Source organism: Rhinolophus sinicus, chromosome 2 (genome assembly GCF_057876585.1).
Source record: "Rhinolophus sinicus isolate RSI-liver-muscle chromosome 2, RSI-T2T, whole genome shotgun sequence".
Taxonomy (NCBI): domain Eukaryota; kingdom Metazoa; phylum Chordata; class Mammalia; order Chiroptera; family Rhinolophidae; genus Rhinolophus; species Rhinolophus sinicus.
The window spans coordinates 84178591-84202746 of record NC_142502.1 but is presented as its reverse complement, the minus strand read 5'-3'; the positions used below and the strand labels follow the sequence as shown (position 1 = coordinate 84202746).

Sequence of the window (24156 nt, the reverse complement as noted above, 5' to 3'; positions counted from 1 at the left end):
CTCTAGTTTTCTCCAGGTTAACCTGGAGACAGGAGCTCTGATCCTCAATTTTCTTCCTCAGGTTTATTAATACATGCTGTAGCTGGAAGACTGAAGCTAGGGAACAAGTGAGTAATGTAAAGATACATCAGATTGCTTGCCTGATCTTAGAATTCAGCTAACCTGGCCCTCCGCAGAAAAGGAAAAAAAAGAAAACTGAGAAATTAGTCCCTATCACCCGCCTTTAACTTAGCTTCACTCCCACAACCACACAAAAATCCACTGCAAACCCTCCTCCACATCTTCGTCCCTGCGGCTCTATAAAACAGAACCGAGCCCGCCCACCGCTCCCCAGAACGGCAGCGACGTCACCCCGGTGCAACGCATGCGCTGCGCCTTGGGGCATTTTTCCGATCTTTTCCTCCGAGGCTTAGGGCGGTCTCGGGTGCGACAAAACTACAATTCCCATCATCCTGTGCCGTGCGGGGAAGGAAGGACGAGACTGCGAAAGAGGCTTCGGAGGACAGCGGCTAGAGCTGGCCGCTGCTCTTTCTGAAGCGGTTTTGCACCTCTTTTCGCCGGGGGCGTCGGTGGCGACGGCGGCGTCGGCGGCGTCGGCGCTCACGCAGGGGCGGGTCACGGCGGCGCGAAGCGGTGCTCGGCGGGAAGGGAGGTCGTGGCGGTGTCGGTGGTGGCGGCACGGGCTGCAGCGACGGCGGCGGCCGCAGGGACAGCAGGAGCAACGGTGCTGTCAGTTAAGCCGTCGGAGAAATGGGAGACCCAGGGTCCGAGGTGAGTCGTCGAGGGTTCTCAGGCGAACCGCGAAGGGTTTTGTGTTTTGTTGGGTCTGAGGCCTGGTGCTCGGCGGCAGCCATGGGGCGATCCCCTCGGCGTGTTGGGGCGATCCCCTCAGCGTGCTGGGCCGAGCCCAGCTTTCCGGGCTGGTGCAGGTCTGAGCGAGGAACCAGCAACAACAATGGCCGCTCGGCCGCCCCCGGCCCCCTGCACCGGCTCCGGAGTCCCTTGTTGTCGCTGCTCTGCCAGTGGGAGCGACATTTTGAGACACGCTTGCTCTTCATTAGTAAGCCTGCATCCCTCTTCCTTGAGCAGATAGGGGAATTCGAAGGGGCTAGTAACTCGTTTTCGCCGTCCGGTCCCTACAGCTCCACGTATGCAGAGGCATGACCCGACTTGTACTCAGTGAGGTTTCTTTTAAAGCTGTGCCGTTTTCATTCTTTTTGGGAAAATCTCTTCCTGCAAGTACGTTGCAGTATAATACGATAAGCGTGTTTTGGCTTATTTTTGTAGATAATAGACTCTGCCCCTCCAGCTGGGCCTGAGGCATCTGAGTCCACAGCGGATGAAAATGAAGATGACATTCAGTTTGTTAGTGTAAGTACCAACGATATTTGGGTTTTTCCCAAAGACTATTCGTGGTAAGCTCTTATGTGACTGTATCTCACTTGTTCATCATTCAACAAATACGGATGCATGTCCGATAGGTACTGGACAGTGTGGAGCCTGGCGTAGGATTAGGAAATTTACCAAAAGAGGTCTCTGAGCAACCACAGTAGCCATCCCAAAGTTGTGGCCTAAATTGCATACTGTACACTTAATCACTCTTCTCATGCTTTCGTGTAGAGCCATTTTATATTTATCTATGCACACTTTTGGTCTCTTAAGACTGTATTCTGAAATGGGGCAAGAGTATCTTCTAAAAGATGACCCACAGATAAGAGTGAAATGAAGGCTAAGGATGAGGAAGGAGATAGAAAACAGGAAGGGTGGCAAGAACTCAAAACCTGAGCACGTAGCTCCATCACATGAAGGCAGATAGCTTGAAGATGTCGCTAAGCTTGAGGTCATGATGTTACAGCATAGTACAATTGATGTTCATAATGAAGATCCCTGCATCACCAGGAACTTACTGTGTCTCTTGATTTTATTCCCTTAGAGACAGTAGTTTTCAAGCGTTAGTAAGTGTAGATTCCTGGTCCTCACTCTGAACCTATTGAATCAGAATTTGAAGGTGGGGCCTAGGAATCTTCATTATGGAAAAATGCAGGGACAGATGAAAATCTGGACTACACATTATAAAGCATTGGTTTAGGGAAAAAATCAGACATTCGGATGATTTTTACCCCAAACTGTTAAAGGATTACAAAGCCTCTGCCTAAAGTCATGTCCTAGTTAGCTAGAGAATACTTCCACTCTAACCGACTCTTTTTGAATACTGGAGTTAGTTGAGGTGTGCTATTAAAGGTGTATAATTTTTCTTTAATAGTGTCTTTCTGATGTGTATTTGTGTTTGTTGCTTTTGGGGGCAACTTTGTAAAACTGGTTTTTTTAACTATCCTTTAGTACCCCAACATTAGGGCCATTGTGGTGATCCATTGTTTATTGTAATGGGTTTGTTTAGGAGTCTTTCACAAGATCACTTCTGTGGCTTTTTCTCCAAGGCTAATGGATATGGTATATTCCGTCCTTTTCATTTTAAACTTTTAAGGGTTGTGGGGGGAGTAGAAGAATTGTGTGCTGCCCTTTCATTCACTGTGGACTGAAATATGTTTGATAACAGGATTCTGTGGCTCTTCAGGACAAATAACTTTCTTCCTTTATATTGATAATATTTGTGAATGGAGAATATTCATCTTGATATTGTGCAAATAAACATAAGACTGACACACTTCTTTATGAGGTATGGGCCTTGTTTTGAAAGTCAGAGATGGAATCTACTAAAATAGTATTCGAAAAAAATTTTTTTTGGTACTCTGGAATGAAGAATTGTGTAACTTGTGACTAATATAAACTTGTATTAAGTTGGTTTAAAAATCCTCTTAATTTAAGTTTTATTTTAAATATAAAGAATCTGTTATATCTTTTCATGTAGAATAAAAAATATACAATCAGTGTTTTGTGTATTCTACTTGATACAACATCTTGTATTTATTTCTGTTTCCAAATGTAGGTTCAAAGGTTGGATAGTTCCAAATGGAGAAATGAATTATATGTATTAAATGCAATTACAATACTAGAAGAAACCTATTAAAAACATTCCCTCTGCCTTTTTTAGGGATAACACTTAAATGACAATAGTACCTTAATTCTATTTTAAAGTACCTTTAAAGACAGAGTTTTATATTTCTTTCTCTGACCCAATCTTATAGTTGACACCGTGAGGTAATGCTTATCCAATAAAGATAATAAATACTTCTCTACTTAAGATTTGTTCGTACACAAAAACAACATTATGTCATTTCTTGATTTACTCTGGTTTGGATTTCTTAGTTCGCTGTTATTAACTTAATTTTCTCATCTTTAATCCACATGGTAGCACAGCAGTCCCTTTGTGGTTTGCAAAATACAGAGTCCAAAACTAAACATAGCATGCTGAAGGAAAGAGATAATATAGATGTGGAAGTGCAAAAATGACCCCTTTCATTTAAATTTTATTGAAACATGACATAGAACATAATTCATAAGTGTACTGTTTGATTTTTGCAATGCCAATGTACCCATGTAAACCATGCTCAAATCAAGAAACAATGTTACCATAATAAAAACTTTTCATTTAGGTCTTTTTCTCTCATTTTCTGTTTAGTTTATGACTTCAGCCATCATCTTTATGTCTTTTTTTTTTGAAACTGCGGATATTTTAGTGTACTCCCAGAAAGCTAACTGTTCTAAGAGCTGATGACGTGATTTTTCACAGTGCTAACTAGATAACAAAGGTATAAAAACTGCTGAGGTAACGTATCACAATCTTGAAGATAGCACATGAGATTTAGGTTTCAGCTGAGATTATCGGTATAATGTGGAATCATTGAACAGGTGGAAATAGGGAAGGAAATCAAGGTATAATTACATAAATAGAACTTCAGGAGCACATAGGTCAAATCATAATACTTTAACTGCAGTAGAAGGGGTCATAGGTAAAAAACTAGGCTATCTTTTGGCTGGGTGTTTTGGGACTATAATTAGCTTAATAAAAGTAATGTTGGAGCTCATATACAAAGTCATGAATTAAGTACCTTAGAGCTACAAAGATTAATTAGAAATACATCCTACTCATACGTATCAGCATTTCAGTGTGAGAAATGAGATAGATGAAAACTATATAAATAGTTGTAGTAGAAAGTTCTTTTACAACAAGTACGTGGTGTTAACAACAAAAAAGCCTTTCAATGTATTTGGTTAGGTAGCATTTAGTATTTTTATGTGTTTAAAAGGTCATTTTTGAGAAGAAATAAGGAAAAGCATAAACATTGGGAAAACATTTTACGTAATTCTGGAAGATTTTTTTTTTTTTGAGTGGGAGAGGGAAGGATGGATTAGATAGTATAGCTGTTGAGTTGTGAACCAAATGTGAACTTGGTTCCCAAGCAGTTGGGAACCATTTGAAATTTTTGAACTGGGCAAGACTATAGAAATAAATCGTATGTCTCTAACGTCTCTCTATGGAAAAAAACAAGAATTATTTACAGTTTTAGATCAGATTTTTCATCTGCTAAAATCTAGATTCCTTGTTTTAGACTGGGGTAAACTCTATGCCGTATCTTAGCATATTGACATCACTTTCCAGTTAGTAGGTAATTAGTGTTCTGGTTTTATAAGAATCATTTTTTTAATAACAGGAATGGAAGCTTTTTATATAATTTAAAAAATTCTAAACTTAGAATATTAATGCAACTCCTGTGTTCCTAATCTCTTTTGCTCGTGCCTATGTTCCTTCCCCTAAATTGTGTGGCCTTGGAAGTAGAATCCTTTGACTTTGTTACTGGTACAAAGCAGATGAGAGTGATAGTTTACTATTGATGAATGGAGCAAATTCAAATAAAATACCTTGTAAATGGAGGACCACATGCATTTATACTTGTTAAGGATACAAGCAGTCATTATAAATATTATAAAAAATTATTCTTTTATTTATTTATTTTTAAGGAGGGTGCAGCTTACAGTGGCCCATGCGGTGATTGAACCGGCAACCTTGGTGTTGTTCACACCATGTTCTAACCAACTAAGTTAACTGGCCACCCCCGAAATTATTTATTTATTTTTTTAAATTTATATTGGGGAACAGTGTGTTTCTCCAGGGCCCATCAGCTCCAAGTTGTTTTCCTTCAATCTAGTAGTGAGGGGCGCAGCTCAGCTCCAAGTCCAATCGCTGTTTTCAATCTTAGTTGCAGGGGGCGCAGCCCACCATCCCATGCTGGAAATGAACCGGGAAGCTTGTTGTTGAGGGCTCGCACTCTAACCAACTGAGCAATCTGGCCACCCCTCCGGAAGCTCAGCGGTAGCTCGTTGTCTTCAATCTAGTTGTGGAGGGTGCAGCTCACTGGCCCATGTGGGAATCAAACCAGCAACCCTGTTGCTCAGAGCTCGTGTTCTGACCAACTGAGCCAAGCAGCCGCCCCCAGAAATTATTCTTGATCTTTGTATTATAAATATTTTGTTTCTGGAGTTAGTAACTTATTTTTCGGTAAGTGTTATGAGTTATTTGGAGTGGGTATAATAACAGGTAGTCCTTTTTCTCTTACTGAAAATTATCTCAGAAACTTAGATAATAAGCATTGATTTAAAAATAGTACATATATTTTGAACTACCTCAGAGTTGCATTGACCACACAGCCAGTTACATGTTTAGAGAACCAGGTATACCTCAGGTAGTTTTCTTATTTGTTAAATGGGATAATAGTAATAATACAGTAGTATCTCACCTTGTGAAGTAATTGTGCGGATTAAATGAAATCATGTGCATGAATGAAAAGTTAGCTCAATCCCTATACAGGGCTGAATGACAAATGTTAACTGATTAACAGTAAAGTAAATGGAGTACTAAAATGTTTTGATTCCTTCATTATGGTACAATTTTTTCCATATCCACTGTGGAAATTACCTAAAATGTAAAGTATTTGTTTATAAGTAATCTTTTCCTGAGATACTTCTCTTTCCTTATTTTTCCACTCAGCCTCTTTGCTCTTTGCGGTCTCAGACACTTGCCTTCTTCTACTATTCTATCACTTATAACTCCGTAATCATTTGTTGCGTGAATGAATAACTATTCTAAATGACTCCTGCCTTTTCTTAACTTTTGGATTCCCTATCCTGATTCTTTTTATTCTTCGTAATTAATATGAATTCTATGAAGTTGTCATCGTTTAGTTGTTAAAAAATGGTTGCATATCAGTTTAATGGTTCACTCCAATAGTAAATTTTTGATAGTCTTACCTATTTTTACTCTTGCCTCTTCTATTTCTACATCTACTTTTAAATCCAATTTGTGACCATTGTTCTTATTCTGTTGTTCCCTGCCCATTCTACTTTTTATTTTGTACCCTATTACCATCTTTCACCTCCCTTGTTCCTTTACCTACTCTCTCTGTTCATGGAAGCTCTGCCTCTGTGTATTTCTGGTAACCTGGGGCTTTCTTGGTGTGCTATTGCTATGGGCATGTAATAAAATTTCCTAATGTACATTTCTTGAAGGGTGCAAACTCAGGTAATTATATGAACAGGAGAAGCTATTTTTATCTCCTCTACTTCTTAGATTCACCCTATGATTTTGATAATCTTAATACCAGTGGTAGGTATTAGTCTTATTAAAGTAGGGGGTGCAACTCTGCTGACCATACGTTGGGGGAATATCAGTCCCTCTTTTTCTCTTTTTTTAAACTTCCATTTTTACAGCTCAGGCAAAAATCCCAATTACTTTTTTACATGATTCCCGCCCAGAAGTTTTGCTCTCTGGTTTTATCTCAGTGGCTGGATCACCCACTACCTGCAAGGATAGCAATTTCCTGCTTGGGGAGAAATTGTAGTTTAGGGTGAGAAACAAGCTATCTTTGAGACTGGATGCTCCTTTCAGGAAGAGGATCTTTACTAGATCTTAGCTTCCTGACTCTAGGGTCTCTTTCTGTTAGTTTTTCCACTGAATTAATCACTTGACTTGCCAATAGTCAAATTTCTCTATCCTAAAAAAATCTCTCCTTCATCTATATTCTCCTGTGTTCCTTTCTTTTGTTTTGCATCTACTGGATTTTTTTTTAAAAAAAAATAATCTTATATCCTTTACTGCTACATATTCTACTTAATTTTTTTAGAGAACGGCATCTGTGCTCACTTCTTTCTTGAGAGTTGCTCTCTCAGAGGCATTTTAAAATCTTGTTGACAAATTCAGTGGCATTTTTTTGTTTGTTGTTTTGGCCATATTTAGCACCGATAACTTTTCATTGGGGTTTATTCTATCCAGCTTCTCTGAATTTATGCATTCCTGGTTCTTCTCCAATCTCTGATTACCTAGTTAGCTCTTTTCCTGAATCCTAAAATTCCAGCATTTCTTCAAAGACCTCCTTGAATCTCTCCTTTCTCTCCTTTGCTTTCTTCCTTGGCAACATCATAATTTCAATTTAAAGCTAAAGTTAATATCTTCTAGGGGAGCCACTCCCAAATCTCTATTCCCAATTATGTTCATATATCTAGATTACAAGCCTGCATTTCCAGCTGTCTGCCAAATAACCTCTGTGAACCACTGGCACATCAACCCATTATGTCCAAAAGAATGTCAGCTTTCTGTTTCTGTATTCCAAATTTATATTAATGGCATTAGTATTCTTTTAGTCACCCAAGCTTGAAACCTTAGGGACCACTTTGACTTCTTGTTATTGTTGGGGTTTTGTTTTTTTATAGCCAATATCTTTTTTTTTTCTATTATAGCCATGTATTCTCTTATATATATGCAACACTGTTTTCCTTGCCATCACTACTATTTTAGTTCTGCATTATTATGTGCCTGGACTGATTAATTATTCTTCTTTCCCCACTCTTCCTACTTCTTTATATGATTAATCTTAAAGCACAGCTCTCATAATGTAGTTCCCATCTTAGTATTTATTGATTCCATTTTGCCTATGAAATAAAATCTAGGCTTTTAAGTCTAGCATTCAAGGCCTGGTCCATGATGGAGTCAGTCTGGATGGAAGGAACGGATGTAGAAGAATCAGGTTTAATGTTTGATTATAGGAGTGGGAGATAAAACCAAGCTTTTAGTCAAAGAATCCCATGATTTTGAGCTTGGATATCTAACAAATCATTGATACCTGTCACATTTGAAAAACATTGGATCATAATGTCTCTGTCCTTGTAGACTATTTCTATATTAATAATCCTTTCTCCAAGGAATTGACATAGTCCTAATACTCTTACTGGGGTTTAGGTCCTTTTGTTTAGGTCTCATCAATTCTTATATGTACATACTCTAAATATTTTCTTCTGCATTTATTCTGATTATTTTCAGCCAGCCATAGGGGTCCTCTTCAGAGGAATTCCTGTCAGTCCCAATAATAACAACAAAAAAATGACTGTTTTAAATGCTAGTTTAGTTTGAGTAACTGTTCATAACTTGTTAATTTGCTCAATTCTTTCATAGGAAGGACCATTAAGACCTGTTCTTGAATACATTGATCTGGTCAGCAGTGATGATGAAGAGCCTAGCACCTCTCATAGTAATGTAAGTACATTATATTGACTTGCATTTCTTTATTTCTGTTATTTAAGAGGCGTTCTCTAAAGAGTTTTCAAGTCAATGATGGCTGTGTTTAGTGCTTTAGAGAATGGCCCATTGCTGTTAGAATGGGCCACAATAGCTAGTCCAAGGAATTCTTCACCCAGAACATACCTTACTTCTAGTTTTGTTCCTCTACTTTCAATGAGGATGTGGAAGGATAACATGACAAAGGAAAGTTCTAAGTCGTCGAGATGATATCTGATAAAAGGGTAATGGAATAAAATCTTCAAGTTTTCTGGCTGCTTGTCCCCTTCTTTCCTATCTCTCTTCAGATACCCTACAGAATTGGCCACAGAAAATTTGTTTTATCTTGGAAGAAAGGATATGTGAAGATCCTTTAGGAAATGGAATGTGGGGAAGGGTTACATGTGATATATTACTTCAGTCATCATTCCTTTTAACCTCCTTTATCCCACGTATATTTGGAGTTTTCTTTCTTTTCTATGATTTTTTTGTTGTGGGTTTGACCCTTAAACTAATACTTCCCTTACTTTGAGAATCAAATTAGCTGAGCCCTTTGTAACAATCTAGTCTTTTTTGTCTTAGCCCAAATGGCTACTAATGGGCTATTTTCTTGATGGATTTGAGAACTCCTGGTTCTTGTTCCAAGGCAGCCAGAAAGTTTCTTGGCTCTGTGATACAGGGGATTGAGACTTGGACTTGGAGTCAGAATGCCTAGGTTTTAGTCTCAGCTTCACTCCTTAGTAATTCTGTGACTTTGGATAAATTAAATAGCCTTTAACCTTAGATTCTTTATCGAATAAGAATAGTACCTACCTCACAGGGTTGTTGTGGGGATGAAATGAGGTAACAAACATATGTAAGCTCTTCTAAAGCTACAAATCGTAAAGTAGGACTATGCAACTGGAAAGTTTTGTTATTCATAGAGAGAATTTTTAAAGCGGTTTAAAAGTGATTCTGCAAGGCAGGACTTTTAGAAAAAAAATTTTTTTTCTGGAACTTTCTCCAAGTTTCCTCTGCAATTATTAGCTCCTACTTGTTGACTTACATATATTGAATGGGATTATCACCAGCAATCTCGCCACCTCTTACTGTAGAATGGGACGAAGCAGCAGGTTAGAGTGGCAGCACTTGAACTGGGCTTGTTTATACTTTCTTTTTTCCTAGACAGAGTACCGCATTAATGCCAGTATTTGATATTGGGCCTTTGGGGTAGTGAAACTTGGATTTGATTTCTGTGATCCACTTGCTGACCTGTAATGGATTGCATCTTTCATTGTTAATTATAGTAATTTAAAAAATTGAATTCTACTTACTGGACATGCATCTCTGCACTTAAAAGTTAACATATTAAAAGCATTTTTCTTTTTCCCTTGGTTTTCTTGTTCATATGGATAACCCAGAGAATGCCTGAGTCTAAGGTGCCATCCTCTGAGAATCATCGCCCAGAAATGTGCTCTAGCTGCAGTGTTCCTCTTCCCAATGGAGACAGCAGCTCCTCCTCTGGGAGTTGCACCAGCAGTCCACAAAGGATAGTTTCTCAACCTTCTTCTGTTGAGAACCCATTGGAGAACCAGAAAAATGATCAAAATAATTCAGATATTAAGATTTCTGAGGCAGAGACATTTAAACCATCACAAAATTGTCAGACTCTGTCTTCATCTCCACTTCTGGTCCCCCAAGAATCTTTGGCCTCTTCAGAGGTCAAGGAGGATTTACCTCCAGAGTCGTCAGCTTCACGGCATGGACAGGATGCCATCCTCTATCTCCAAACACAAGTGGCTGAGATGTCCCGAGTAATACGTGATCTGCAGTCCAGGAGCTGTTTCAGATTTCATCATTCTAGGCCAATTGAGAATTCCTCAGTTCCTTGGGACATCTCCACCTCCAAGGAAGAAAATTTATCCACAGTTGAAGAGGAGGCTGACTGCAAATCGCCCTCAGCTGATGACAAAGGGCAGCCAACTGACCCTAGTCAGTCTAGTTTTACAGGTCTTTTGAAGAGAATGGAACAAAGAGGTGTTATAAAGAGAGTAACGTTACAATCGGAAGCAGAATCATGTGATGGGAAACCTGATTATGTGACCTCTAAGAAGCGATTGGTTCCTCCTTTGCATCCTCTTCTGAGAATTGCCACCACTGAGGTTTTTAAAGACCCTGCTGATTGCCACCCTTCTTCCTTCATGGGACACAGGGTATATCCCGTGGCCAAGGATACTTCTCCTTTCCAACCGAATCCACCAGCTGAGGGCCCCATTGTAGAAGCGTTAGAGCATAGCAAAAGAGGAAGTACAACATCTCCTCTAGATTCTACCTCAAAAGAAATGGAGGTCATGGGTTGTAGGTTCTACCATGCTGCTTCCATTGCAGCCCGAGCTGCTAGCTACATGGCCTATATGACTCAGTATCAGCGTAAACTCTGGGAAGACATGGAAGATCTGGTCCATGACCCTGAGTTTGATCGTGGAAAAGCCAGATGTATAATATCTGATGGTATGGATGCGGGCCTTTGGCAGCTTTGTACTACTAGGGACATAATGGACTCTGTAGTCAGAGTTATGGCAATGGCAGTAGACTACAGAAGGCAAGCCTGGCTCCGACTTACATCTCTCACTAAGAAAACCCAGGAGAAGATCTCACATTTGCCCTTTGATGGTACTTCCCTCTTTGGACAAGATGTGAATGCTGTTGTTGCAGAAGAAAACAATATAAAAGAAAATGACTATAAAGACCACAACAAATACTATAACCAACATCGATACTTTTATAGTCATGATCAGAAAGCACATTATCACAATAGAGGATACTCCAAAGGGGATTGGTACAAATCCAGAAACCACCCCTATAGATACAGAAAAAAGGGAGAATCTCCAGAACGCCATGGGTACAAGAATTAATGGCCTGTTTTTGTTCAGCAGTGTAGCCATCCAACCTTCTAAGTATTTTTACTTCCACCTGACTCAAACAGGATCAACAGGTTGGAAGTCACCTCAAAAACTGAATGTATGTCTGGAATTGCCACCGCTGACATTTGAATTCTAGACTTTTGGAATGAAGTATATAATAAAGAGAACCATGCTTTATTGGCCACGGGAACAGTAGAGACTTTTCATCAGAGTAGGGTTGGACAAAGATTTACCCATTATTTCTGGTCCAGTAAAGTCCAGAGGAGGGTACTCAGGAATCTGAATCCTCTTGTGATTAAAGGAAAATATAAAGATTTGTTCCTCAGGAAAATCTTACTGGTAAATTGAGGACTAGCAGATTTGGGGTCTGGAAAAATAACTAGATCTCTGTTTACCATCAGAGGCAAATTCGTCGTTTTTAGGTCTTCAGTGCTTCCTTGTTCAGGCTTCAGCTTGTCAGATCTTCACAAAATGACAAACCTATTACATTCTCTTTATGTCAGAATGCTCAACTCACCAAGAGTCAGTCCATACTACTCTCAAGCTCTGTGAGACTTAAAAATCAACAGTGAAGCTGCATATCAAGAACTGGAATTCAAATCAAAATTTGCCAAATCCAGTTTGCTTCCAGTGGGATGGCTAGATGTCACAGGTCTACTGTGGACGGCAGCTGGAAAAAGACTTTTCTACCTGTAACATTCTGTAGAAATTTTCACAGTAACTGTGTTCACCAAGACTGATGGCTACCATAACATCACCACTCAAAGTTACACATGAGAGAATTATTAGTTGTCATCATTCATAAGTTTTCGACCTATCAAGCTCTCATATATAAAGCTGTGAGACCCAGTAATGGTGTTCTCTCAGGATAATCTAGGCCTTTCACCGAGATGACCTTTTAAAACAAACCTACCTTCTAAACAACTTTTTTGAGCTTGATCATCACACTAAATAAAAAAATATACGTACATTATAATGTGCCCTGAAAATAAAGGATGTTACACCATCCAGGCATGCAAATCTGAACTCTTGAAAGAGCAAGAATTCCAAACATGCCTGACAGTCTGGTCCTCTTATTGTAATAAAGAGGGATGGCCTCAATTGAGTTACTGAAAAATTCCTAAGATTTAGAGTATAACTGTGGATGTAGTAAAGAGAACGTCTCACACAGTTCTGTTTCTGGATAGCTGTTTAAATGATGTCCCTTAATGATTTCTTGAAAGTCTGAAATTAAGACTTCAGTGACATAGTCGTAGTTTATTGGTCCCTTAATCTAGTCAGACTCTTACCATGAGAGATGACTTACCTTTTTGCTCCTGATTGGTTCAATTAATAGTTCTCCACCATACTGGAACTGGCAGCAGATACCTCAGTTATGTGTCTCACAATACCTTTTTAATCTCAAGGCAGTGGCTGTCTGGTATACCAGCCCTTAGCTCCTTGTCTTCACAGCGTGACTTCAGAAATGGAGAAAATGCCAAGTTTGAGGGGTCTGAATATATCATCTAGTATTATTTGCTTGGCAGCCAAAACAAAATTTTTTTATCAACAGACTTAAAATTTTGTAACTTGCTTGTCAGACATCTTTATTTTTCTCATCTGCTTGATCATAATATTTTGGGTCTACTGTTAGTGGCATATAACACTGTTTTAGGGTTCATGTGTTTTCTGTTTCTTGCCATAGTTCTTACATAGTGGTGATTGACAGTTTCCCTGGTGCCCCACTTTTTAATGGTTTATTGGAAGTTCATTCTCCCCCTCCATCATAACCATATTCAGCACCCTTTTTATCTACTTTTCTTTACCTGTTTGTGCAATAGAGGTTGAAAAGGCATATATCCCTACTTGGAAGAAGTTACTTTGTTTTGTTAGATAATTTCAGGGTACCGTATTGGTCCTATTTATAGTTTAAGCCTAAACTACAGTCTTGATAGAAGAGATTATTTTGCAGATGATTGGTTAAGTCATATCTAGAGTTAACATTTACCTTTATTTTTCTATATTTTCCACAAAGTTTTACTTCTACTTTTTTATGTCTACAACAGTGTTCTAGGAACTCTCTAGTTGAACTCTTCAAATTGAATTCTAGAAGAGCCTAAGAAATCATACAAAGATTTTTGTAGTTCATGATACGTACTATACCAGGCAGTCTCATGTGCGCTTGACATGGCATTGTAGTTTCCTTTGAAAGGACTGGCCACTGGGGAACTCACTGGAGAGAGAAACCTTGGAACTGTTCTCTATGGCTACACAAAAGCGGTCCGAATTAGCTAAGGCTACTTCAGACTGCTGCTACTTTTCCATTTCTTCCCTTTCCTTCCCTAAAATAAAACCTGGTCACAAACTTAATTATTTTTGAGGTACTCTTATTTTCTGGAAACCAAACCAAAATAAATGATGCTTGAAGATAGGGTTCTCTGAAACTGCTTTTTCACTTCTGCTTATAAGCCCTTCCTTTTTAATTTTTCTATATTATAGTTAAAAAAGACAACATAAAGTTTACCATCTTAACTTTTGAAGTGTGCAGTTCAGTAGTGTTAACTATATTTACATTATTGTGTAGCTACTTCAATATTTTATAAAACAGCATTGCTATTCTCTTCCTCTTGTGTTACGCTGCTCAGTAATAAAGATGAATAACATTGCTTTATCACGCTAATTGATAGGCCCAAGCCTCTCCAGAGAATTTTCCTAAAAGTAACAGGTATTGAGAAATGAAATTATTGAATTGGTGATCAAGTAGGTAACTTTTGAAAGGATATGACAGTTGAGTGGGGATAGTAGGAGCAGAATGCTGTAGAGTAGGAACAGTTTTCAGCTACAGATTTAGTCTCTTAACTACAGAAGAAACAATATCCTTGACCTGTTGGTTTTTTATTTTAAAGTCTTTCTCTGGCATACTTGAATGATGATGGTGTTACAAAACTAAAAATTAGGGTTGGGACTTGGTTTAGAGCGACAACACCAATAGTGTATGAAATTCATAATTAGATAATAAATGTTCATATTGTGCCTGCCATGTGCAGAATCTGTGACAGAATTCTCCAGTAAGCCAACCTCTTATGTTTAAATACTTCCAGGTTTTCTATGAGGCTTTGGAATAATTGCAAGTTTAATGATTTGGTATTCTCAAAGGGGATGTGTCTAATGATCCTTTTTCTTCAAAATATTTTTTCTTGACTAGACATAGAATGTGGAGATAATATGATTTCTTGTAGTTACTGTGTACGGAGAAGTACTGTTTTCATTGTTATATGAAGTGCCTTTTAAAATTTCACACTATTGTTTAAAACTTAACATTCTGATGTCTTGCCTATGTTGCTGGTAATGTGTGAATTTTGTACATTGATTTTTAATTTGTAGTTTATTCATTTGTACAATTGCACTATCTAAATGTACTCTCCTTCTGAATGTTAGTTTTCTTTATAGCACTGTTGATCTATTTCAGAAGGTTGTAGATTATGTCCCTCCTTCATTTAAATAACTTGACAGTAGTTCATTTTAGTTATTAGTGATTGGCTCAGTTTCTGGGAATTAAGGCAGCTTTGTTTTCTACCTGTAGGTTCAAGGCTTTCTGAATGAGTCATTTGTCTCATATCTAGCCATGGTAACATAACTTATATTTGATAACTGGATGTGCTTACTTGGAAGAAGAGAAAAGGACATTAAGAAAAAGCAGTAAATTTGCTGACACTTTTATCTTTTTTTTTTAAGACTCTGAGACAGTTCTTATCAGTGTAATTGCATTTAAACTTTATATGACAGCTTCTTTATCAGTATAATTCCATTATTTACTTGGCCCTCAAAATGACATTTTGAGAGATAAACTCTTTCAGGCTACTTAGATGCTATTTAGTATATTACATTAGTACTATACTAATAACTTACTGAATGATGCCTAAAGTGACCTGATTGATAATGTTTTTAAGGTCCCAATACATCCAGGAAAACCGCTCAGGTACTATAAACATGGAGGTTGGAATAGGCACAATCCAGAATCCCTTCCAGCTATCAAGTTGAATAGAGTTAAGTGACATGGATGAACAGCATTCAGTGCCACATTTAGTATTCTTGAGGTTATAATTGGGATTCTAATGAAGGTTAGAAATAATGGATTAGATCTTTATTGAAAGAGATTTAAAAATTGCAATAACTGAAAACTTTTTTTTTTTAATGTGAGGCATATTTTGCCCGTGACTTGAACTGTTTAGGTTCCCTTGTCTTTTGAAATTTAGCATTCTTTACTGTGTTTCCCCGAAAATAAGACCTAGCTGGACTATCAGCTCTAATGAGTCTTTTGGAGCAAAATTTAATGTAAGATCTGGTCCTATTTTACTATAATATAAGACCAGGTCTTATATAACATAACATAACATAGCATAACACTGGGTCATATATTAATTTTTGCTCCAAAAGATGTATTAGAGCTGATGGTCCGGCTAGGTCTTATTTTCGGGGAAACGCAGTACTTAATGTTAGCAGCTAGTCCAATAATCGATTGTTGTATCTGTGCATCTTACGCATGTCATTCAGTTGGCCAGATCCATCCTATATAGTTTATCATTAATGGATATAGAGACAAATAAGTTCTTCATTTTTCACTTAAGAAAATATACAGATGCAAGTTATCAGGAAGCTGATGATGATGACTGTTGATGCAAATCTTTTCGTTATTTTTTTCAGATAGAACAAGTTTTGTAAGCCATTTAAATATTCTTTTAGGGAATTTCGCTTCTGGGCAAATGATAAAAATATTGTTTTATTAAATCTTTTTTCTCTTACTGATTAGTGGGATGATATTTTTGTACTACATTTTTTTGTTTGCTTTATAGCTTGACTTTATAGTAATGAAAACTTTTTTATAGTAGTATTTGTTACCATTGAGGCTTCTTATTACTGGAAACTATGTTTGCTTCCAGTTGGATCTATCTGGGAGTGATCACAGTCCAACCATGTCCTTTTGATGTTGGCATATCAGTTATTTCATTCTTTGTATTGATCTTTTCTTCCTCTTTATGTAACACCTCTTTCTAGAGGGATGTCTGATCTTCCCTTAATCTCTTTGATGTAGATAATATTTTTTATTCTACCAGTATAGACTAGCGAGGATTTTGATGTGGCTTTGTATTTGTGTATTTAAATACAATGCTTTCAGCATTATTGGAAGAGATTTTCTAGTTTTCTCTTATAATGTCCTAAAAAAAAAAGCCAATCCAGTCTCTCAAATTATGCTTTGGCTATTGAACTTTCATCAGTACCTTCTTGTTTAATGGTAGTATTATTTTCCCATTTCTACATATTCACACAAATGTTTTATGACATATAGTTTGTGGTCAATTGCATTTTTTCTCTGTATAAAGATTTTAGGCCCTTCACCTTGAATTTATAGTACAGCTCTGACATACTGTATCTTAAAATTAGCCAGCTTTCTCTAGGTCTTAAGGGCTTTACTGGTTTTGTTAAGGTAACTGTCCATTTCAAATGGTCTCTTAGATTTTCTGATGCCTTGTTAAGAGTTCAACAAGAGTTCTCAGGTTGTCTGTACTTACTTTTAGGACTTTGGTGATCTCTCAAGTTGTATTGAGTTGTCTAATATTTGTGAGTATATTCCTTTGTATAGGTGAACGTAAATGCTTTATATCAGGTGATAATTTAAAACGTTCTCTTTTGACCTTAAATACTTAAAGTATTATTATGTTATGAGTTCTGTTAGTAATCCCTTTATAAGACAGATTTTCATATGTTATTTACCCCCCACTCTCCCAGAAGCTATAATATGCTTTCTGTTTTTTTACCATTGCCCATAAGAGTGGTTTTGTCACAGCATTCAGTTTTAAGGGCTATGATTAGACCTCTTGTTAACTCCCACTTTTATTTGTGATGGCAGTGTTTCATACTACTTTGATTTATAATGTAGTAATGTACTAAAATAAATATCATGTTTGTGATCCCTTTATTTATACCCCCTTTTAATTAGTGATGCAACAAGGATGTGGATGATGCAGAAAAAAACATTTCCTGAATCACTAAACAGTTTCGAATTTTCAATTCTTTTTAAAACATTTACATTCAGCTTCCTGCTGTTAGGTGGGTAGCCCATTCTTTTCTGTCTTAGGTAGAATATAGTTAATTTGTAATTAGTTTCATTTAGAATCTTAGCACAGACCAATCATACATGTTGGTCTTTGTTTAATGGCTTCTAACAACACCTATTTTGTTTTACTTTTGGCAAAATATATTTTGACAGATCTTGGAAGCACCTTGATAGCCTTAGGTATAATTGTCTTCCTGCCCTGGAAAGAAGTAGAGGAGAAAACCTTCATTTACTTATATTTACTAGGCTCTAGGCCAGGGGTCTCCAAACTTTTCTCAATGTTTTTTCCAAGGGCCATATGCGGTAAAATACACAAATAGCCGGGCCACTCACTCAAGGTGAAGTACGTATTGCCTCACCTGTTTTATTTAAGTAAACTAAATATATTTTTGGAATTTGCTACAGGCCAATTAACAATGGATTGCGCACCGCAGTTGGCCCGCGGGCCGCAGTTTTGACACCCCTGCACTAGGCACTCTTGAGGCAGAAATTTCACCCTGATGTTGCAGATAGGAAATGAAATTCACCAGTAAGTAACTTTCTCAAGTGGTGGAAATGAGCTTTGAATATAGAGTCTCTTCCTTCAAAGTTTCAATTGAACATTGTGCTAGGCTGCCTCCATGTTTCTCAAGGCCCCACTCAAGTCTTACCTCTCTGATAAGCTAATTTTACATATACTAATCTTTGTCTTCCCTGAACTTTGTGTTTGTGTCTGCATTTTCATCCCTTAGTACTTGATGTCTTATATTAACTAATTCCCGGTTATTTCACTTTTCTTATCAAAAACCTAAACGCTTAGTTCTCCCATAAAGGTTTCACTATGCTGGACTAAGATCATTCTTAGTCACTGGCTTCTCTTTCATGTGTTGCTTATTTATATTCAGTGTATTTTTAGCACTGATTATTTTAGTCATGGTTCTTATTGCTGATATTTTCCTTCCACCTTTTTTGTTACACCTGTTTTATTTGAAATATACACTTAAATTTTTTTTTACTGGTAACTTGAGGATATTGGCTTAATGGAAGGAAGGTGGAATGATGCAAAGCAGATGGTATTTGAATTCCAAACACCTTTATCTGAGTGTTAGCAAGCCACTTAGTCTCTTAACCCTCCATTTTCCTACTCTCAAATAAGGTAATTCCCAGAAGTACTTTGAAAACTCAAAAGCCCAATATGAATTTCCTTTCTTTAGTAGTTGTGCTGTTTCTATCCATATTCACAGATTTCTTGTAGCTGTGGGATGGTATTAGATATAAACACAGACACATTTTAAGATGTATTTAATAGCATGTAATTTCATCTCATTAGTTCATGTTTCCCTTGTTTAGTTTTTTTAAGGCTGAATCACTAAACTATATTACAAGCCCAACAATGAACTAAGTCATTGAAAGACATTTTAAAAGTAAAATAGTCTTTTTTTCTCAAGTTCAAGCTAAGAAATGTTCATAATAAACAATAAAAGAAAATAATGTAGAACAAAGAGCTAGGATATGTAGGTATGTTTATAAAATTTTTGATGGATGGTATTTTGTCATTTTGTGTCAGTGTTGGAAACAATAATCTTTTCATTTGTCAAACATCTTTTTCAATACTTGCCATGTGCAGGCAGGTACTGAGGAAGGTCTGGGGATACTGGGCGTTCATAAGAGATAGTATATTCTCTTAAGAAGAGAAACAAATACCAATACAATGCAATTATTCTGTTTAGAGGAATGCCTGTGATGATGTTGTAACAAAAGAGAGATCCATCTAGAGTGGTCAGGGAAGCTTTTCTTACCAAATTTTTGAGGTGAGGTTTGGAAAATGATTAGAAAAGAGTTAGTTGGACTAGTGGAGAGACAGGATCCAGGCATTCAGGTGAAGGAATCAGTGTGTACAAGGGCATCGGGAAATTATGTTCCTGGTTTCAGAATTGAACAGCCTTTATGAAACCAGAATTGGAGGAACTTAAGGTGAAGAAAGAGGATACGTTATGAAAATGTATTGGTTCCTACCTATTCAAAGTGTACAGTTTGTGTAGCTTTTACTTGTAAGGTTATAGAAATAGTCTAGAGGTTGGTTTGTACCATAGTCCACTATAGACATCTAGAGCAATTATTTTTCTTCCGTGAACTGAGCCAAAGGAGAGCTCTCAGTCATTGGACCTCTAGCCCCGGGGACAGGCAGTTCAAGCATTGAGCTAGAACTCAGGCACCGGTAGAGAACAACTTTGAAGATGAACAGGATAATGTCACTGAAGTGGAATGTGACATCCCATCATTGGTGTATAGGACCACCTATTGGCAGTGTGTCCTCAGTGCAACTAAATGTGGGTAATTTCCCTGTGTGTTGGCTTACAGATAATTTGAGGGTGGACTTGGGGAAAATGAAGATATTTCTAAAAATATTGCTTCATTGGAGTTGGAGGTATTGTATTGAAGGACCTGTGACCTTGTGCCAGTGGTATCTCCAGCAGCATCCAAACCACGTTTTGTCAACTTCCTGTTTTTCGCTGGTTTGAGTTTCTTGTTCCCACTTTCAGCTTTTCTCTACATAATTCATCCTTTTTGTGCCAGAGGTAGAACAGTGGCACGCAGGGTTAAAACGTAGTAACTTTCCCTTTGCTTTGCTTTGTATTCAGAGATATTTAAAAATTCCTTTGATTTCCAAGGTTACATTTATTTATTTATTTTTGTCCTGTACTGAAGGAAAATCGGTCATTCTTCCTAGAAGGGGATTTTTATAAATACAGGTATCAGCGGTTTACCCAAAAGACAGTACAGGAAGAATCTTATTTAACAGACTTGGTGGTATTAGTCTTCTTAACTGAGTAGAGTACTTTATAGAATGGGGTATATCTGTATGTAAGTTTTAAAATTTGTTCATATAAATCAGTTCTGTGTACTTTGTATTTGTAAACAATAACCAGTAGGGGGTGGGAAGGAGATTGCTTTGTACAAAAAGAGTTGTTTCTTGGTTCCAAAGTTTTGCTGCTGGAGATGGTAAATAAATATTGTACTGCTTTGCTGTGTTTATCTCTTCTGTTCTATCTGTATTTGAATATAAAATTATTGAGTAAATTGCTGCTTTTCAAAACATTATTTGGGATGTGGTTTGAGTTATAAGTTGGGCAGAAGGAGCTTCTGGTAAACAGAACCTATGGGAATGCAAACTTCAGACCAGACTATGGACTCATGCTTTATTTAGGGTGGCCAATAATCAGGCTTTTAAATTTGACTTTATATTAAGTGATGCACTGTCTTAGGAATTCTGTTCAAGTGAAGTGCACTAGTCAGAAGGATAATATGATTTGCAAAGTTCATTCCACTTTACAGTTGGTTGCTCCTTTGAGCTTCTTTGAATCGGGATCCCTTACATAGAAGGTAAAGATGGTGGAGGGAATCATCCTCCAATTGGTTCCCCTCTGACTAATCAGTACCAGCTGACATTCAGAGAAAGAGATAACAATGAGTAAACCTCTGCCTTAGATTGTTCTATCTATATTCCCTCTCCCTTTTCACCTTCCCCCCACCTCTTAAAAATTTCGTTGTTTTTCTTTTTTTAACTGGCTTTTCCAGTAGCCAAAAAGTACCTTTGGTCAGTTAGATGGGGAACTGGGTGGTTTTCATCACTTCTCTGGAAAAAACCTTTTACAGAGTGCTGTCTCATAGATTATATCACCTTGTGTGATACATGGAGCAGAATTATTCTAGTTCACAGAAAGGATCAGTACTTATATCCATATATTCATTTAAAAAAGTAATTCTGTAGAAAATGCTGAATTGGTCATTTTTGTTAGTTATTCTAGAACTAAGTGCTTTTTTAGAGATTCTAATATTTTAAAATATGAGTCGGTTATCATAAAAAAGCCACAAAATGATACAGTGCCACAAGATACTGTAAAATGATAATTTCTTCTGTTAAGCCCTGCTTTTCAGTACTGTTTCTAGAAATTGCTTCAGAAAAGCAGAATTACTTTGATTCTACTTTTCCTTTGACTTAATCTTGGCAAATATTTCTAGAAAACTGATTTAGTTATTTATGGCAGTATGAAGTAGCTTAAGGGTTCAAATTTGGGGTGAGCAGATGAGTGAAAAGTAGTGAAAGATCTGCCTGTATTTAATATTTGGGAAAATTTGGATACAAAAATCTTCAACAAAATATTACCAAATCGAATTCAATAATATATTGAAAGGAAATGGGATTTATTCCAGGGATGCAAGGATGGTTCAACATCTGCAAATGCATAATACACCACATTAACAAAATGAAGGATAAAAATCATGTGATCATCTCATTTGACAAAATTCAAACTTCATGATAAAAATCCTGAAGAAAATGGGTGTAGAGTGAGTATACTTCAACATAATAAAGGCCATATATGACAAACCCATAGGTAACATAATGGAGTAAGGTTGGAAGCTTTTCCTCTAAGATCAGGAACAAGACAAAGATACCCACTTGCCTCTTATATTCAATGTAATATTGAAAGTCTTAGCCAAGGCATTTCAGCCGGCAAAAGAAAAGGTATCCAAATTGGAAAGAAGTAAAACTGTCACTATTTGCAGATGATGTGATACTATACAGATGATCCCTGACTTACAGTGGTTTGACTTAGGATTTTTTTTACTTTACAGTAGTGCAAAAGTGGTACGCATTCAGTAGAAACCAGCAAGGCTAAGCAATGATGTTTGGTAGGTTAGGCGTATTAAATGCATTTTTTACTTACAGTACTATGAACTTAAAATTTGTTTATTGGGATGTAAGCCCATCATAAGTCAAGGAACATCTGTATATAGAAAACCCTAAAGACACTAGCAAAAAACTGTTAGAATTAATAAGTTAATTCAGTAAAATCGCAGGATACAAAATCAATGTACAGAAGTCTGTTGTGGTTTTATACACTAATAATGAGCTATCAGAAAGAGAAATTAAAATCTCATTTACAATTGCATCAAAAAGAATAAAATACCTAAGAATAAATTTAACCGAGGAGATGAAAGACCTATGCACTGAAAACTATATAAGACATTGGTGAAAGCAATGAAGAAGACAAATGGAAAGACAGTTCATGCTCATGGATGGGAAGAATTAATATTGTTAAAATGTCCACATTCCCCAAAGCAATCTCCAGATTCAGTACAATCCCCATCAAAATTCAAATAGCATTTTTCACAGAACTAGAACAAACAATTCTAAAATTTGTATGGAACCACAAAATACTTCAGATAATCAAAGCAATCTTGAGAAAGAACAAAGTTGGCGATGCCACGCTTCCTGATTTCAGACTATATTATAAAGCTATAGTTAGTAATCAAAACAATAGTGTATTTGCATTAAAAACAGATACATAGATCAATGGAACTGAATAGAGAACCCAGAGATAACCCACACATATATGGTCAATTTATAACAAGACAGTCTCTTCAATAAATGGTGTTGGGAAAACTGGACAGCTGCATGCAATGGAATGAAACCAGACTACCACCATGTTTCCCCGAAAATAAGACCTAGCCAGACCATCAGCTCTAATGCGTCTTTTGGGTCAAAAATTAATATAAGACCCGGTCTTACTTTAATATATAATATAATTAATACAACAATATATAATATAATATATAATACTGGGTCTTATATAAGACTGGTCTTAATTTTTGCTCCGAAAAACACATTAGAGCTGATGGTCCGGGTAGGTCTTATTTTTGGGGAAACACGGTTTTTACTTCTTAGACTACACAAAACTCAAAATGTATTAAAGACTTGAATGTGATATCTGAAGCCATAGAATTCCTAGGAGGAAATATAGGCAGTAAACCACTTGATACTGATCTTGGCATTGAAATTTTTAGATCTAACTCCAAAGCAAAGGCAACAGAAGCAAAAATAAACAAGTGGGACTACATCAAACTAAAGAGCTGCACAGCAAAGTAAACCAGCAACAAGGCAATCTGCATGGGAGAAAATATTTGCAAATTATATATCCAATAAGGGAGTTAATATTCAAAATATATAAAGAACTTAATAAAAAATATCAGGTTAAAAATAAAAATGGGCAGAGGCTACAAGTAGATATTTTTCCAAAGACATACAGATGGCCAATGGGCACACAAAAAGATGCTCAACATCACTAAGTATCAGGGAAATGCAAATCAAAACCACAGTGAGGTAACACCTCACATCTGTTAGAATGGCTATTTTAAAAAAGACAAGAAATAACAAATGTTGAAGATGTGGAAAAAAGGGAATCCTTGTGCACTGTTGGTGGGAATATAAATTGATACAGCCACTATGGAAAATAGTATGGAGGTTCTTCAAAAAATTAAAAATAGAACTACCATATGATCCAGCTATTCCACTTCTGCGTCTTTACCTGAAAAACAAAACAAAACGAAACCTAAAAATACCAATTTGAAAAGATAAGGTGTCCCTATGATCATTGCAACATTATTTACAGTAGCCAAGATATGGAAACAACCTGTCTGTTGATGGATAAATGGATAAAGAAAATGTGTGTATACAGAGCATGCCAAAAAAAATGTATACACGTTTTAAGAAAGGAAAAAAATGTTAAAATTGTAATAATATATACTAATAACAAAAGATGAATACAAGTCACATTTGACTTCTGCAGTTACAAGAGGTGCTCAAAGTGGTTAGCATCAGCGTCCAGACA

The 24156-nt window shown here is 36.9% G+C and overlaps 1 protein-coding gene across 5 annotated transcripts in view; it reads left to right on the top strand.

Annotated features, from left to right (window-relative positions):
* Positions 1-426: 426 nt before the first annotated feature.
* Positions 427-24156, top strand: part of ZNF451 (zinc finger protein 451) — a 72000-nt gene continuing 48270 nt past the window's right edge. For 2 of the 5 annotated variants that reach the window (XR_016020300.1, XM_019734653.3), the window contains exons 1-3: positions 444-771; positions 1288-1371; positions 8405-8485. Coding sequence is in view for 4 of the 5 variants with exons in the window: in XM_019734653.3 (XP_019590212.1) it covers positions 751-771; positions 1288-1371; positions 8405-8485 (186 nt within the window). In the remaining variant the exon portion in view is untranslated. Of the gene's footprint in view, positions 772-1287; positions 1372-8404; positions 8486-9906; positions 20515-24156 lie in introns of those variants that run through there. The other 3 variants (XM_019734655.3, XM_088795637.1, XM_019734654.3) reach the window with 3 other exon arrangements.